The sequence below is a fragment of the Anarhichas minor genome, unplaced genomic scaffold, assembly GCF_050575085.1.
Source record: "Anarhichas minor isolate MPS153535 unplaced genomic scaffold, ASM5057508v1 ptg000025l, whole genome shotgun sequence".
Classification (NCBI taxonomy): Eukaryota; Metazoa; Chordata; class Actinopteri; order Perciformes; family Anarhichadidae; genus Anarhichas; species Anarhichas minor.
The window spans coordinates 4,903,971-4,920,376 of NW_027466471.1; the positions used below are offsets into that span (position 1 = coordinate 4,903,971).

Genomic DNA, 16,406 nt, shown 5'->3' on the forward strand with positions numbered 1-16,406 from the left:
CAATGTGGTTCTTATTACTATCAGATAGGACCACAGTGTGTGTGTTGCTCTGCCCCACAGGGAGGCCTTTCCTTTGCATTGGAAAATATTTGACCAAAAGGGCAAATCATTTTGTAGATGATCTACTGAGGATTAAAGCAGACGCGTAACTGATCTCTATTTGAGGCCTCATTTAAGAATATTACCTATTTGATGTTGGGTTGGTTGTTGATGGTGGGTGAAACGCACATTATAGATACTATAATAGACGCCACATAAATGTCTTGAAACCAACTTTTGAAGTCAAAATTTCAAATACGTTCAAGAACTTCCAAGTATTCTATCTTTAAAGATTTCAATGACAACGAGGACATAGGCAATGCTCTTGATATTATTATCCGGGCACAGCAGCCTATATGTGGGTTGGAACAGGTACAGAAAGGCCACGATGATCTGCCCCAGTGGCGCGTGATGATAACGGCTAACTAGATGGAACGGAGGAGGGGCAAAGAGCGGCGAAAGCCCAATTATTTACACAAACACAACTTATTAATCTCTGGTATTAATATGTGCCGCGATGAGAGGGACTCTGACTCCATTTACTTTAAAAACAGACACCGCTGAGGCGGCAGGTTGATGTCTGTCTCAACAGCTGAAGTGTTTCCCACCTCGCTCCAGCTCGTTCCTCAATGAAGTAAGCAAACTTTTATTACCACTTTTATTACTTTTATTACCCCCCCATCAGCGTATTGTAGCTGTTTTGCTCAGTCTGTTTTTCGTTAGGAAATCTTCAAAGCGGGGTTGCTCTGTTTCAACTTTCAAGAGTGGAAAAAAAATCACGTGATTATTAACATGTTTGCGTTTTGTTCAAGGTAAACGGCAGAGAGCATGAACGATAGGAGGCAGAAATGTGTGAGAAAGTGGTTGGAGCCGACTGTGAATGTGAAACCATACCTGCATCGATACCCAACAACACACGGAAACAGGCCTCAACAGTAGCCTAACTCCGACCAAATGGAGATGCAGGGTAGTAGGTTTCAACTGTGTACCATCGCAAGCTGTTTGAGTTTGCAGACGACTTCAGAAAAACATTAAACACAATCGAAAAGAAAATCTGAATCCAGAAGACTGTCTTCATCTGCTTTTCATTTGTTTTGCAATGTAATTGCTTGCTTATGTTTTACTGGCAGTTGCCTCAAAAGTTTTGTTTATTCATTCATAGTTTCACTTTGGAAAAGAAAGAGAAAATAAAGCAACCTGATCACTGACACATAATTGCCACTTGTTTGTGTAACCAGAAGACGTCTGCTTTTCTCTCCTTCGTGCATTAGTGGCATCATGACTTCCAGAGCGCCCTAATGTTTTTACTGTTCTCTGACCTTTCACAATATGTTTTGAGCTTCACTTTTTCTCCCTGTGCCCTGTATGGTATCCCTCAACAGAACTAAATAGAGCTTATCAATACATAGATCTGCATATAAACACTTCTGGGCTAGCTTCTGGCACAGTACTCTGCTTGCTTCTCAATTTCAGCACTTTTGAAAACTACTACAGTTGCAACAATTATTTTCATTTTCGAATAAATTGTAAATTTATTTTTATTGACTTATTGTTTTTTCTATAAAATGTCAGAGATAGTTAAAAATAGTTGTTGCAATTTCCAAGATGATGTCTTAAAATAGCTTCTTTGTTTTTGGCCCAGCAACAGTCCAAGAACCACAAATGATCTATTTACTGTCTCGTAAGAAGAAGAAAAACTAAAGCTGGACCCAAGTAATATTTGTAACATTTGATTGAATAATAAATCGAACAATTATTAGATTTATTGTCGATCAGCCCGTTAAGAACTACAACTTAGGGTTTGACTTAGCAAAGTGCAAAACTTCAGAAAAGTTACCTGTTTGACAACCCAATAGTAAGAAACAGGGAACGCAGGCTGCATCAGTAATGAGTGGTAGCCCTGCTAAGTGTTTCGCACAACAGTGGCCTGTAGCAGTTGGCTGCGCAAACGCCATGAATCATCAAATGTCTGTGAAGCATATCACATCCATAATCATAAAGTTTTATTCCTCCCAAACTTCAAACCATGTTTTCATGTTAAACATTCACATGTATAAGCAATCACACTCCGTGTTGCAGGTTGACTTCATTTGCTACAGAGTGTTGAAAAAGGTCTTGCTTTGAGTTAAGTGAGTGAGTGAGGGAGGGATGGAGGGAGGGATGGGCCGGCCGGCCGAGGTGTTTTCCTCGGATCACATTTCTGTCCGTTTGATCCCAGAGAGGGTTACTGTCTGACGTCACAGATCATATAGTTGTTTTCTGTCCCGCAGTGTAATATCCTCAGAAATTTCATTAATTCATATTTTTCTTATGTAGGGAGCATGAGAAAAATGTTTCCAGCTACTGGGGGCGCAACAAATCATAAAACTCCCGGATCAGCACTAAAGAAGGAATGTAACTTTTAGAGCTCGCCGATACTAGTTGCCGATCATTCATGATCCATGTAGCTACACTGGTCCAACAAAAATGGCGACGCTTCGTACTGATGTCTTTGATGAACTTTATTTGCCGTTCGCTCTCTCTTTCCACCTCAGACACCGTGAAAACTACAAACAAAACGTAAACATATTTACGTAAATTGCGAGCTCCTGTGGAGTCTCTCAGGCAAATGTCTGTTGACAAAGGGACATTTTCTAGCACACGTTGTTAGCACATATTAGCACATTAATAATGACATAAACTACAAACTACAATCTCAAAAAATGCAACACATTTAAACTTAAAGACAGGTCAACAACAATATACACAAATATATGTACAAATGAACACTTTACCGTGTGCACCTCTTGGACCACATGCAGAATCAGTTTAACCTGGGGTCATTTACTCCTCTCTGCTTCTGCTTCCCACAATGCCACGGTCATATGCCCACGCCAACTCTGGGTGTGGCCTGTTACTTAACGACATACATGACGAAATACGATACATTGAGGCACCACATACGGTACCATATAAACTCAAGAGAATAAACAATTACACATGTCTCCTTGACAGTTACAATCCATATTGGCAGATGCAGATCCCTTTGTTGTTTGTTTTCTTTTAGCAGCTGGTCTACAAGACTCCAGAATATATCTTTTTTTGCCACCGTCCCAAAAATCATTTCAACCACTCAGAAGTCAGTAAAAAAACAATCAAATATTCTAAATATTATCCTTTTCTTTTATAGTTATCTATGATATTTTTTAATCATAAAAACACACAATTCAAATGATAAGGAAATAAGATTGTATTTTACTGATTAAAACAGATCTTGTCATTAGTAGTTTTGATGATGTATTATAATCTACTTATAGTTGGTGTAAACAGGTTATAGTTCATCTCTAATATCTATTTATGTTTCCTTCAAACAACCGGATTTATTCAAGTTTCTCACCAACACTACATCTACAGATTACATGTGAACACATGATAACAATTTACCTTCGCCCAATACTCGTTTCTATTGAACAAAGCCTGAACGCATCATCATTTAACTGAACAGAACCCTTCTTCAGCCGTTAGCGGTGCTGCTAACGTTGCTAGCTCTCCTGTCAATTTAAACACAGATTTGTTGTTTATAACGTAACATATCAGAGATCTGCGAACAGAAAGCATGAATGCCGATGTCCTGATCGCATATTTTTATTGAATTTTGGCCGATAATAATGCTCAGTAAATTTTCCGCCTTGGTGGTTAAACTGTGTATTTAATCCACGGTTCACATGCGTGCCAAACCGCGAGGGCCGGATCCCTATGGATCACGGATCGACAACGGTTCGTTACAGAACTAACAGCTCCTAAATATTCAGTCTGCACTGTACCCTGTCCACTAGTGTACTGCTACTGTCTAGACGTGTAGATATCTGTCTCAGATATCATCAGGAGAGCTGTGGTGAAGTTAAATAGGATAACCAATTAAAAATCACCAAACACTGGTGGTAAACATTGAGTTTTAAGGCTTATTCCCTCAAACCGTAAGGGAAAATACCCCATAGCTGAACTCCAGCAGGGATTAAATCCATTATGGAACAGTAGATAATTATGTAATGCAGCCACAATAAGCAGTGAGCCACCAGAGGCAGTGATTTACAGGGATTTTAAGGGGCTAAGTGGCGTTGTTAGTTTCTATAAAACGGTTTCTACATATACCTGGCAAGGTTTCACAAGAGACACGCAGGGCCATAAAAAATGCAATAATTTAGTGATAACAAATGATCATTCTTAAGCCGAGCAGTGTAGTTCTTCAACGGTTGCCAAGAAACACACAGACGCGGTGGAAGGAATGCTTAGACATTGGCGTGATTACTAACATCTATCTGGATGTCGCCATTAATTGTGCAATTGCTGCAGTATTGTTCAGCACCCTTCTTTGCTGGTACCGGGCTGTGTTTTGTCTCTGGTTGGAGTTTTAATCGTGCTGCGCCAGAAGCAAGAAGGACATTGCTCCGGCATCTTCTATCGCTGTAGTTTGTATGTCATTAAGGCTTCAGTGACGTAGGTTCACATCTCTACCCGGTCAGTCTCGCCTCTAGGCCATCATCAGAATGTTTATGTACAGTGGCGACATCGAGCCAATGAAGTTCAACCCCATGGGCTCTTTAGTTTACGTTAGGAAAACATAAAAAATGAGTTCTCATGATGTTTCAGTTACGTTATAACCACAACCATCGCCTTCCCCTAGCTGTTGTCACTTACCAGTATTATCATTTTTGTTACAGTGTAGCTTGGTTATATCGCTGGTTGTTGAACACACAACTAGAGAAAAGTGAACACAACAGGCTACAAATAAATACATGCACGTTAGCTAAAGCTACGTTGTTGACTTGCCATAGATAGTTAGTGTAGTTTGTCTGCCTATAATGGAGATTTGACCGCAACACCGACAGGTATTTATCCCTGGCTACCCAAACCTATCTCCCCGTATGCTCTATGTGTTTCTGTAGCCGGTATCTCTGTTGTTATAAGATATATTTCATGGTAGTTTTGCCCTTCACTGGCAATAATTGCTCTCTTGCCCTTGCTAACACAATAGCTTGCGTTGTTGCTCTCTGCTACTACACATTCAACCTAAATGTATCAAGTCCCGGCGAGGGAGAAGGATGTTGAAGGTGATTGTGGGAAATTGAAGTCGTATCGTATGCATCATTATAAAACCTTGAAAGCGTTCAGTCGTAGATTCTTCCTTTCAGGTGCATCCAACCGTACTGTGTGATACCTTGATATCAAGGCGATCATTCATATTTCCCTGATTATGTGCTCGCGTAATTACCCAAAACATGATGATTCGGTTGGGTAATTGATTTAGCTAGAGCCATTCGTTATTTATTTCATACGGTCAGAAACCCGTGTAGTGAACGAATGAGGCTTCCTACGGATGAGTCTGTACTTGACCGGGTCAGTAAGCCTTTCACTGCTGCGCCGTTGACCTTATGGATAATTACGTCTCAGTGAACTCTGAAAGTATAAAACATTTACCTTTTTATAATTCATTTCATCACTGGCTTTTGATAAACAAAGGTGTTCAGTGGCGGAGAAGTAGAAAGGAAAGGTGAAAAGGGAGCAGAGGAATGAGGTCTTACTCACAGTGCACTTATTTGATTAATGATATGTAGCCGGTCTGCCAGCGTCCCCCAAGAACCATGACGTCATGTTTGGAAGTCCTCCCGTCAGGCCAATAGGTGGCAGAAGCTGCCAACGAGACGTGACGGACATTCCACCGTTTCCAGGCAAAGATGAGAGAAACTTCCTACTCAATCTCTCAAGTGCCACTTTGTCTGATAGCTTTCCACTCCAGTGAGAGGTGTGAGTAGAATGAGTGGGGGAGGAAGGAAAGACGGGAGGGAGGGAGAGCACGAGGGAAGGGAGGTAAATGTCACCAAGAGCACTTCGTGATGCTTTAAACATTTGCCAGCCTCACAGTTCGTCACTTGCTTGGCAGTTACCTTACCGTGAGCAACAATAACACAACAGTTCACCAGATTGCAAAAGAAGTAACCTCACCAGGCGGAGAAGGATCGTTTTAACCAGAGAAAGTACCACCTTGTAAAAAGCAAATGCACATACTTGCGCATGCAATGTGACAGGACCCTTTTGTAGTTGTGTTGATGCGGTGCTGACAAGCTCGATGAGTGCGTAGAACAAACATTTTGAGCAGTTTAATGGAGAACATGTTGTGGAAAGGATCGCAGTAAATGAACTGATTTAACTGAGTTAATGAAGTGTTTTTAAAGTGTAAGACCAGTTGACAAGATGTGTTTTTTTTATATTTTAGAAGATTTCAATCTGAAACTACAATAGACAATACTGTGGTGTATTTGAGATGCCTTACTAATGAGGAAAATGTCCGTACTGTTTCTGAATGGGCAAATAAAATGAAAACCAGATTATTGTGATTCCATGTTGAGGATAACCTGCGATACTACTTCTGCACTTTACATCTATCTTTTGAGCAAATTTTTTTACTCAACTTCTGTTGGCTGGAAATTTGTAGATTCCTCAATGAAGTAGATCAGCAGCTGTGGTCAGCTTGTGGTCAGTCAGTCACAATGGATTCCAGTTGTCACAAGAGGAGCAAGATGTCCTAAGGAGCATGAGTAACACGGAGGATGTGACTAGCGTATCATGGCTCTGTGGTGTTGAGTGAGTGTGTCAGCATCAATGGAGAGAGGGCGACAGCAGAAGCTGTCATCTGGCAGTCATTCCTAACCTATGAAGAACCTTTTTTTTTTTTTTTTCTCTTTTCATGGACTCAATAGTAACATAATGACAGCTTTGCCATAAAAATGAGAAACTACCCTTTTTATCACTGCTGGGTAAAGAAGGAATGGTGGGAGACGTGCTTGTAATGAGGGTGAGCAAGACGTTCAACTATAGTTTGTGTTGCAGTTCCAGTACATAAATGATTCCTTTTTTAAAAGTTTTTGATTGAAAAAAATAGTATTCACTGTGAGAGTATTGCCCTGGAATTAGCCTGTTAGGAAAAGTCCCAAGCAGTGAACTGACCCCGCTAAGTGTTTTCCTTCAGGTGAGAAATGGTTTCGTGGTTGGGGTTACCATCTACCAGTCCTACAAAGCAGGTGGGATTTAGCCAGATCCTGAGCAAAGTGTCCTTACATTGTAGGCGAAAGGAGGGGCCGGCAGTGGAAGCAAAGGGAGGTGGTAGCAAACTGGACTGGACTGACTCATTCTGTGAGCACGTAGGTCTCCTCCACAATTTACTTACACTAACAAATAACGTTACTGTGAACTAAACCATTGTGTGAGCGGATGTTCTTGCTCCAAATTAGCGCACTAAAAGGAACCATATGGTGCTTACTGTGAACTCACGGTGTCAGTGTGGTTTTGAAAATCAGCCCAGGCTACTTTCAAATAATCAAATGTTTGTGTGTCTTTACTTTAAGGACTTTGGAGATCCACTCTACTGTCAAAACACTACACTGTGTCTTAGGAACGACTTGAGAAGTGGCTGAGAAATGTCTCAGGGAAATAGGTAGTTTGACATTCACACAACAAATCTTAGTGGTTTTGGTTTTACCTAAAACACGTGTAGCAAATAGTCTTCGTGCGACACGGTTACATAAAAAGCCAAAACAAAGACGCGAATAGACACCAATCCGCGCTCTGCGATGATGCAACTGGAATGAGGCGGATAGGCGAATTTCACACCATTTGCTTATTGGCTTACGTTATTTTCTGTATTGATGAAGCGGATGCAATGTTAGCATAGCCTAGCACCAATCAATCCAAACTCCATTCACAAAACTAGCATTTTTAAAGTCGTTTGCTCGTCTTCTTGACTTACAGACGTAACAAAGCATGAAATCCAGACTTTTTACAAATCTGCATCATTATGTAGTTATATCGTCATTATGTAGTAACACAAATATTTGCTTGGCGTTTGGTGGGAACACGGCATTCTTATTATATTTGTCAAATCTGTTTTTTTTAGGCAGTGTCTTGATGTGCTTTGCTCTATGTCTTATAATGTTCCAGAATGGATTTCTGTTTCAATATTTTCTAACGTTTAATACTTTATTTTCAGATTGATTGCAGACAGTGCTAATTATGAATTTAATGGAAATGTTTTTGTGTTGGAGAAAGTCTATTTACAAACTGATTATTATGAGATTATTATGTTTTGTATCATTTGTCATCAGGAGATTTTCACATGACAACGGTAACATCATATATGACAATGACTACAATGACACATTTAACGGAACCATATTCGTCTACAGGAGCAGACCACATCAAGAAATATTGGAGTCGTTACTACCAGGGGTCACAGGGCGTAGTCTTCGTATTGGACAGTGCCTCGTCGGATGAGGACCTTGAGGCAGCGCGTAACGAGCTCCACTCGGCCCTGCAGCATCCGCAGCTCTGCACACTGCCTTTCCTCATCCTTGCCAACCACCAGGACAAGCCTGCTGCAAGAGCTCCAAACCAGGTAACCTACTGGAGCCAGTTTACAGTGCTATTGCTAATTTATTCCATCCTCTGCACCTCTAACTGAAATTAATGTACATTTTTACTCAAATAAGCACTGCAGCTTCTGCCTCAATCAGAAAAGGCAGTTTTGCTTCTTTTTTTTTTACACAGACCTATACCCACCATGCACATACACATGGATGGCTCTTTTCATCTGCACTCTGAAATATACAGTTGTACACAACAGGTCTCCTATGATTGTTAAAGAGTCAAAAGGGGGAGGTTTCAAAGCTGAGCTCTAACTACAGTGGGGATCATAAACTGTCAACATATTTTACTACTTTTTAGTAGTGGTGGTGGTGACATGGGGGGTTGTGATATAGGAACAGTGTTGTTGGAGACAACAACCTAGGTCGGGTCTCTCAAGCTAAATTCTTCCCATTTGAGGGGCCAAACTAAAAGTCATCAAAAGATCTCTATAAATTTGTGTTTTGGGAAAAGAGAAACCTCATCCGGAATAGGGAAACAAAGGCCTCTTCCTGCACCCAGTCCTTGAGCAGGGAGTTTCCAGGTAGGTCCCTTGTGCCTGGTCCCTGGTAAGTCTCAGCCCCAACAAGTGGCATGGGGCTGATGCCATGTGGGTTACCCCATCCAAGTGTTAGGTGTAGGAGACTAGTGTGTTGCCAAATGGGTGATGGGCCAAGGTGGACTCCATGGCCTGCTGACCTATGGCTTTTAAAAGTGGCTTTGAGATGTGAAATGTCACCTCTTTGTTGTGGAAGGAGCTGGAGCAAGTACGCTATTGCTTTAGCCAAAGCCGATGAACCCAAATGTACTGTGAGTGTGAACTGGGAATGTCTGGCTGAGGGCCCTTTGCATAAAGTCTCCAACTCTCGCCTCTGCAAGACTTATTTTCACGACTTGTTGGAAGTTGATGATACCCAAGAGTTGTGGCCTGAAGGTCTTCGGTGTCTGTCTTGGCCTGATTACCTGTTAGTAGAACCCACTGTTGAGGGAGGCTTTCAGGTTTCTGAATGACAAGAATGTGGAATCCAGACGGATTGCAGCTTCTGTTGTTGCAGAAGCAAAAACTTGTGTGGGGAATTCATGAAGACAGACTTTTGGTTTGCCTCAACACGATTCAGCCAGTCCGGCCGAGGAGTGGGGGCTTCTCAGCAGGGGAGTAGGATTGCGTATTCCTCGACTGGGGATATTACTGAACGGTGTGGAAGGAACACTTAAGCAACTTCTGAACTCGACTCCACAGCCTCTGTGGAGGAGGCAAGTTGTAACACCTGCAAGTTTTATCTTTTTGCCGAAAGTTACAGCTAATCAGAAAGATCCCCAGGGCAATGGTCCAGGGATAGAAGAGCGTCACTGTGAGATTCAAAGGGCTCTGTTGTTGGGCTCGGTCGATACAGCTCTTCAGTGTTGTGACATAGTGTGCTTAAGTTATTGGGGTGTTGCACAATCTCAGAACCGGTCGGTTATCAGCCTTAAGACGATAAGCCTCTGGGGGCTATATGGGCTATATTTCTGGGGTTCACTCCTTATGTAACCTGTGGATCCGGGCTAAGACTTCCTTTTCAGTGCCCTGCTCTTAAGATACGACACAAGAGTTGAGAGACGACTTGTGCGACCAGATTCTTTCCCAAGTAGTCTGTTTTCAAGCAAATTTTAAGCTAATGAACATTTTAATTGTCAGACAATAGTCGGTGGGTTCCGAGATTGCCTTTCGTTCAATGCATTCTGCCTCTTTTGCTCTCCATGCGACCGTTTACCTGCTTGAATCTAATTGGTCGATATTACATTGACTGCAAACGCAAACCAGAACGCTTCAGATACCAAAATGTTGCCTACAGATTTGGCATACGAATGCAGAATCTTTTTGTAGAGATGTGTCACACTGCTCATCGTCCTAGTGAAATCTTAGGACAAGGTACTAGAAAGGAGCTTTCAACCGACTGAACGGTGGATCCAGGATGATTAATGTAAGAATAAGGATAATGGGGTCGTGACGGAGAGAACGAGTTGATGGATACAAGTGGCAGAAATGTATTTATCTTGCAGGGTGGCTTGAACATGCAGACTGAGCTTTGAAAACTCGCTGATTCTTCAAATTGAAGGGAGCCAGATAAGTTGGTTTAGAGATCTTAATTCCTTTCTGGCACATCCAGCTGAGAGGAGACCCCAGAGAGAACCAATGCTGGGGGACTTTTGTATCTTCCTGGTGTGGAAACGCCTCAGGATCTGGATGACATTATAAGGGACTAAGATGTCCCCGGTTGGCTGTCTTCTAAAATGTATTAATTTGTTTTATTGTCATCGTTTGTCATCGTAGGACTCTATTCATCATGCGTAAGAAAACACGTAGAGCATGTGCTTCCAAGATGCTTGCTTTTTATCGTTGCCGGTAAATGGTCCATGATACAGCCGTCGAGCTCTGGAACACAGTTCCCCCCCCCCCCCCCCCCCCCCCATGTTTTTTTCCCCTCATTGAAGTTTTAGATAGTGCTGTTATTTGTTACTTGTTTGGTAGGTCAACTTCTGTCATTTAATCTTCAAAACTAAAGACATGATTTATATCAAGCGTAGCTCTAATTTCAGTCGGACTCCAGATTATTTTAGGAAACATATCGGCTCTGAGCACAATTCTCTCTCAAGTTCCATCCATCTTTTTTGACCGAGCTGTCTTTAGACTTTGCTCTTCTGTATGTTGACTGAGTAGGAAGCGATGCACTTCTGACGGGGCGTCTTACCAGAACTTGCCCACACAGAACCCTCATGATCACACATCTTTTGTTCCAGTCTTATTGTACTCTTCTCTTTTGTCTCAAATAGTAGTTTGCCACCAACAGACAGGATGTAATAGTTAGAATATAGTAGAAATGTCTCGTAGTAGTCATGAAGTAGTAGGTCATGTCACCACCTCCCCTCAGGACAGAATTAATCACCGCTTGTGGAGGCAGGACTGAAATACAGCGTAACTAGGGTAGTGTCTCTCTCTCTCTCTCTCTCTCTCTCTCTCTCTCTCTCTCTCCCCCCCCCCCCCCACCTTTGCTAGCCTTGCTCTACCACTCTACCTCCCTCACAGAAGGAGCCTCTTGGAGTAGGATGTTATGGATAACATTCCCTGTGTGATGCTCGCTCATATTTCAAAAACCTGGAACCTCACTTTCCTGCACATACACACACACACACACACAAATATATACACACACATGCATCATCTGCAGAGGCCTATTTAATGTTTCTGAAGGATAACAAAGATGGATGCCTGTAGAGAGGACCATCTGCGTTTCCTGGCCTAGACCACCGGTGTTGCTGCTCCTCTGCAGTGGGAAAGGACAGAGAGACGAGTTCTGTACCCGGTTCTGTCGTGACCCAAGAAAACCCATGACTCGACTTGAGTCAGTTTAACTTAGTTTAACTAATCAGTATGGGTTGGAGTCACAGAACCTCACTAATCGCATCGCCACAGCTGGTCTCATTGTTGGCCCTCATAACGCAGCCAATCAAACCAGTGTGTATGCTGCCCACGCTATCCACAGGTCCTAGCGTGATGTGTCCTCTGCTATACTTGACCCACCATTGCATCAGTCTCTGGAAGTATTGACTCGTCTGAACTGTTTGCAAACACCGATGACACGTGAGACTGGCTCATGTCGCCTAAAGGCCTTTTTTCTTGCAACGCGTCGGGAGGGTCGTTCCAGTTCATAATGAGCGACTTACATAAACAGAGTTGAGCGGGGCGGCAGAGGAAGCTGGGGTTAGTACTGAGGCAGTGGATTTCATACTGTATCTACTTGTATCATTACATGTCTCGTCCATGTTGCTATTTTGTATTTGTCTGCAACGTCACACTCTTTCTTACATTCAACACATTAAAAGCAATCCATACAGCATGATTGTAGCTTTTTCTTTCAAATTGTAATACATCTATTTCAACATCTACAATCAAACAGCTGTAAGTCTTAACACAAGGCTTTAAAATATGCTGTCAGGGGTGACAGACATCCTTGATTCATTCATTTGATTCCACTGACGCTCTAATAATGCACTTTACCGAGTCTCTTGGTTGGGTTGTGGGTACAAGAGGGATACTCTTACTTGGCATAGTTTTCCAAGTGTTTGTATATTCTTTGTAATCCATTTGTGTGTTTGAAATTACACGGCCATTAAGGAGTGTTACCATGCTGGCGTGTGCATATTATCATCTGACTCACGGCTGTGTCATTGACGGAGCTCAGTGTTCAGTGACTCACCAGTAATCTCTGATAAGACCTAACAACATTTTAAGAACTACAAAAGAATTCACAGACTCCGCCTCTTCTCTTAACCCTCACTTCTTCGCCGTACTGTAAGCCGTGTCTTGACCTCGCTGGTTTCTGACTAATGGCTCCGGGTGATATCGCGTGTCGCGCTGTTGAAAATAAGATAAAAACAGGAGTGGAAATAGTAAGCCCTCTCAACCACTGGGGAGTGCAACAGGGCAAAGCCTCCATATGTTAAGCAAACATTTGCTCAACAGCCGCAGAGGTCTCGTGCTGGAGTTTATTTTCAGTTCTCTCCGGGTTCCCATGCGGTCGTTTTAAGTTCACTTACAGAGGAGCTTTCTCCTCTGTTGTAAGACTTTGCATCTTGCAAACATATATTAGGAACGAAGTATGCTCGGCATTATTTAGACAGCATACAGATGCAAACGATCAAACCCTTAAAGATCAAACAACTGCCTTATTAACAGGTACTTATTCATGCAGAGTGGTGCTTAAAGAACATAGGAAGGCTCTCTTCAGCCCAAGGTGGCGTTGTGTTCTTCCATGGAGTGCTGTGGTGACGGTACATCCAGATGTGTGTGCCAGTAGCACCCTGTGGATATTTCAGAACATGAAGATTTCTAAGCTTTTTGTCACACGGGAAACTGCCCCAGAATCCACAAAATGGTAGTACCAGCTTTATTCTATTAATGTATTATGGTGTATATGTTTTCAAGGTATTTGACTTTGTTGTAACAATAACAGCCTCTATCTACTGTAAGAAGCCATCACATACCTCATCACTAAAATTGTGAATTCAGGTTTGCCCGTAGTTCTCATCCTCAATAAAATGGAGATGCTCTTGCTAGTTGTGGCGACTGTTAAGGCCTTAACTTGTGCGTGGTTTGTCTCCAGGAAGTTTGGGAATATTTATGTCTTCACATTACTTATTGATAACGGTTGTCAAAATGCTCTATCGTGGAGCCCAGTTGCTTAATATTAAATGAAAGTTTTCACTAAAAGTACCACGGTACATGTCAGAAACAGGTGGCGAACCACTTTTAGCCTCCGTGGTCCGGTTGTAAGTGCAGCGCGTCTCCTCGGCTATGCCACTTCCTATTTCCTCATTTTTTTTATATATCGTCCTTTTGGAAGCATCGCGGCGAGACCTCTGAGTGAACCCGAGAAAGTGTCAGATTATGCACGTGTCCAGCTGCAGCTACACTCATCACATACACCAACGCTCATTTATTTAGGTTATCTGGAGTACGTGGGCCTGCACTGTGTATTACCTCTCTGAATTGGTAAAGGTATATTTATGCACTTAAAAAACATAAAATGGAGCATAAGAGATGTTTTTCTGATACCAGAAACCTGTTTTTAAGTCCAAGTAAATTTGACTTCACCGGGTTGATGTCCTCTGTTCCTCAGACATGTTCAGCTTGTCCCAGCTGCCACATCGATACCAGAGAACACGCGGCACACGAGCGTCGTACAGCCTCGTCTGTGTCTGCGGGACCCAGATATTTTCACACGCACATACCTTTAAGGTCTCTTATAAGACGCCATATATATACACCTAGTATGTTATGTATCCTTTCATTATTTATTAGAATTTCCATTAGCTTTTTACTCGGTAAACAAGTCCTCCTGAGGGTCAGTGCACATTGCTTTGAGATGTTTTGGGCCAGTGGAGCTACTTCACTGGAACTTTTGCTCCATAGAGGCTTTACACTCATTAGGTCATCACCAGGCTAGGACAGTAACACTGTACAAACACTGTACGTTTGAGAGGAGGTGCATGTTTCCATAAGTTTGAGCTGTATTAAACAGTCAATTGAAGTGGCAGATGATCATCAGAGCAATATCCCGTTGCAAAGTGGAAACAATCCTCTCTTCAGGTTCTTGGCCTTTAATATATTCTGCAGATATGAAGGTCAAGTCATCTGAGAGTATAAATACTTAACTACATTAAGGTTGTAACAATGTTTAAGATTACAGTAATTCGTAACACTTTGAAAAATAACCCTTTTTTTTTTTTTTAACCGTCGTGACCTTTGATCCGCCATAACAATTTGCTCCGGAAAAGCTCAGCCCGGTTACGTCCTCGGTAATCCCCTGTGAATCGTTTAAACGATTTAAGCATGTCTAAATGTTTATTGGAAGGGTCAGTCTAAATTAAAACAAGAAGTCACGCGTGAGCTTTTTGTATATACCACGTGTGATGCATGGATGTAATGCCGCAGAGTAAACCGCAGTGGAAGATCAAATAAAGAAGTCAAATGTTAAAATACGGTGATACTTAGCACTGTTAACAACTGTCATTGAAATAGCAAACCACAAGAATGGAATATACTGTACATCTAATTATTTAGATCAGACACAAGTATATTCACTTTAACGTTTTTATTTTTGTCAAATCTGAACCCTTTAGCCTCACCTGCTTTGAATCTTTCCCCAGCACATCTTCTTACACATCCCACATGGAATTTAAAAGGATGCAGTTTGTAAACACCAAAGCACACATTCCCTCGGACAATTATTCTGTGGCGTATAATGTTACAGCCACGGATGGAAGTCCCTAGAGAAAGCCATTGTGCCGGTCGCCGAGGGCCCGTACGTGATCTAGATTGCAGAAATCTGATTAGGGCCCACAGATGAACAGAATTATGTATCGCTGCGGACTTTTTATTTGAACATGTATTATTGGATCTTTCAAAACGACATTCTCCATCTGACCTCCATCTGACGGCAGCTGCGTCGCAGGTTCTTGCTTCTTGTGAAAGTTTTTTAACAAGCGCCGCCCCTGAATCGAGTCCACATTCAGCAGGTCTGAACCCTATTGGCGGCTTCCTCTGGCGATGACACTGTACACAAATGACGTCCCCGCGCTGGCCTTCTTCTCACAGCCACCGCTCTGTTGACAGAACAAGGCGGCCCGTTTCCTCAACACACACACACACACACACACACACTTGCAATCGCCAGGGCAGTTTTTTCCGGGGCACTCCTTGTTTACGGTGTCACGTTTGTGACTCGGGGTGAGAAAAGGTGGCGGCGGACGGGGGGGGACGCAGCTCAGCGGGCCTGTTGAGGGCCTCACTGTGGCCCTCTGTGCTGGTGCGAGTTTTTTTCAGGGGCGGGGCGGGTCTGGAGGAGGGCAGGGAGGAAATGTGGGACAAAATTCCTCGTTGACATCAATCTCCTGCCGTTGGGGGGCCCAAGGAAGCCGGGGAGGAGCGGAGGGGAGGGCACCCTGTTGATATAACACCTCAACAAAGCAGGTCTGTTTGGATGGATGGGACTAATGGACTGCGTCCGCGAGGGGCTCTTGTTTTCAGTGTTAGTAGGGAGAGGTAGATGGGGTTTGTGTTATTCGAGGGAGAGATAGAAGACAGAATTAAACTGATGAAGAATGCAAAAACAAACAAACAATGGAGCCCTGGAGTGACTCACAGAGAAGGGGAGAAAGTAAAGGGGGGGAACTCGTGTGAAAACGGGGAGAGAAGATGGAGATAAACGGGGGAGGAAAAAAAAGACTGGAAAAGGAGGGAAAAGGGCGAGGCCGTTATAGAACTACGTCGACGGCTCCCCTTCAAGATTGAAGACAGAAGCATTGAAACATTGCGGTCAAAGTCCCCAAATGACTGAACAGGAAAAGCACCTCCTCATGCTCTCTTTCACACTCTCAATCCGTCACTC

At 42.7% G+C, this 16,406-nt stretch overlaps 1 protein-coding gene across 3 annotated transcripts in view; it reads left to right on the forward strand.

The window, feature by feature from the left end:
- The window catches only part of LOC142957301 (ADP-ribosylation factor-like protein 15), a 104,868-nt gene that overhangs the window by 49,574 nt on the left and 38,888 nt on the right, over window positions 1–16,406 (forward strand). For all 3 annotated transcript variants that reach the window (XM_076099017.1, XM_076099018.1, XM_076099019.1), the window contains one exon: window positions 8,259–8,467. In XM_076099017.1, the coding sequence (XP_075955132.1) occupies window positions 8,259–8,467 (209 nt within the window). The remainder of the gene's footprint in view (window positions 1–8,258; window positions 8,468–16,406) is intronic.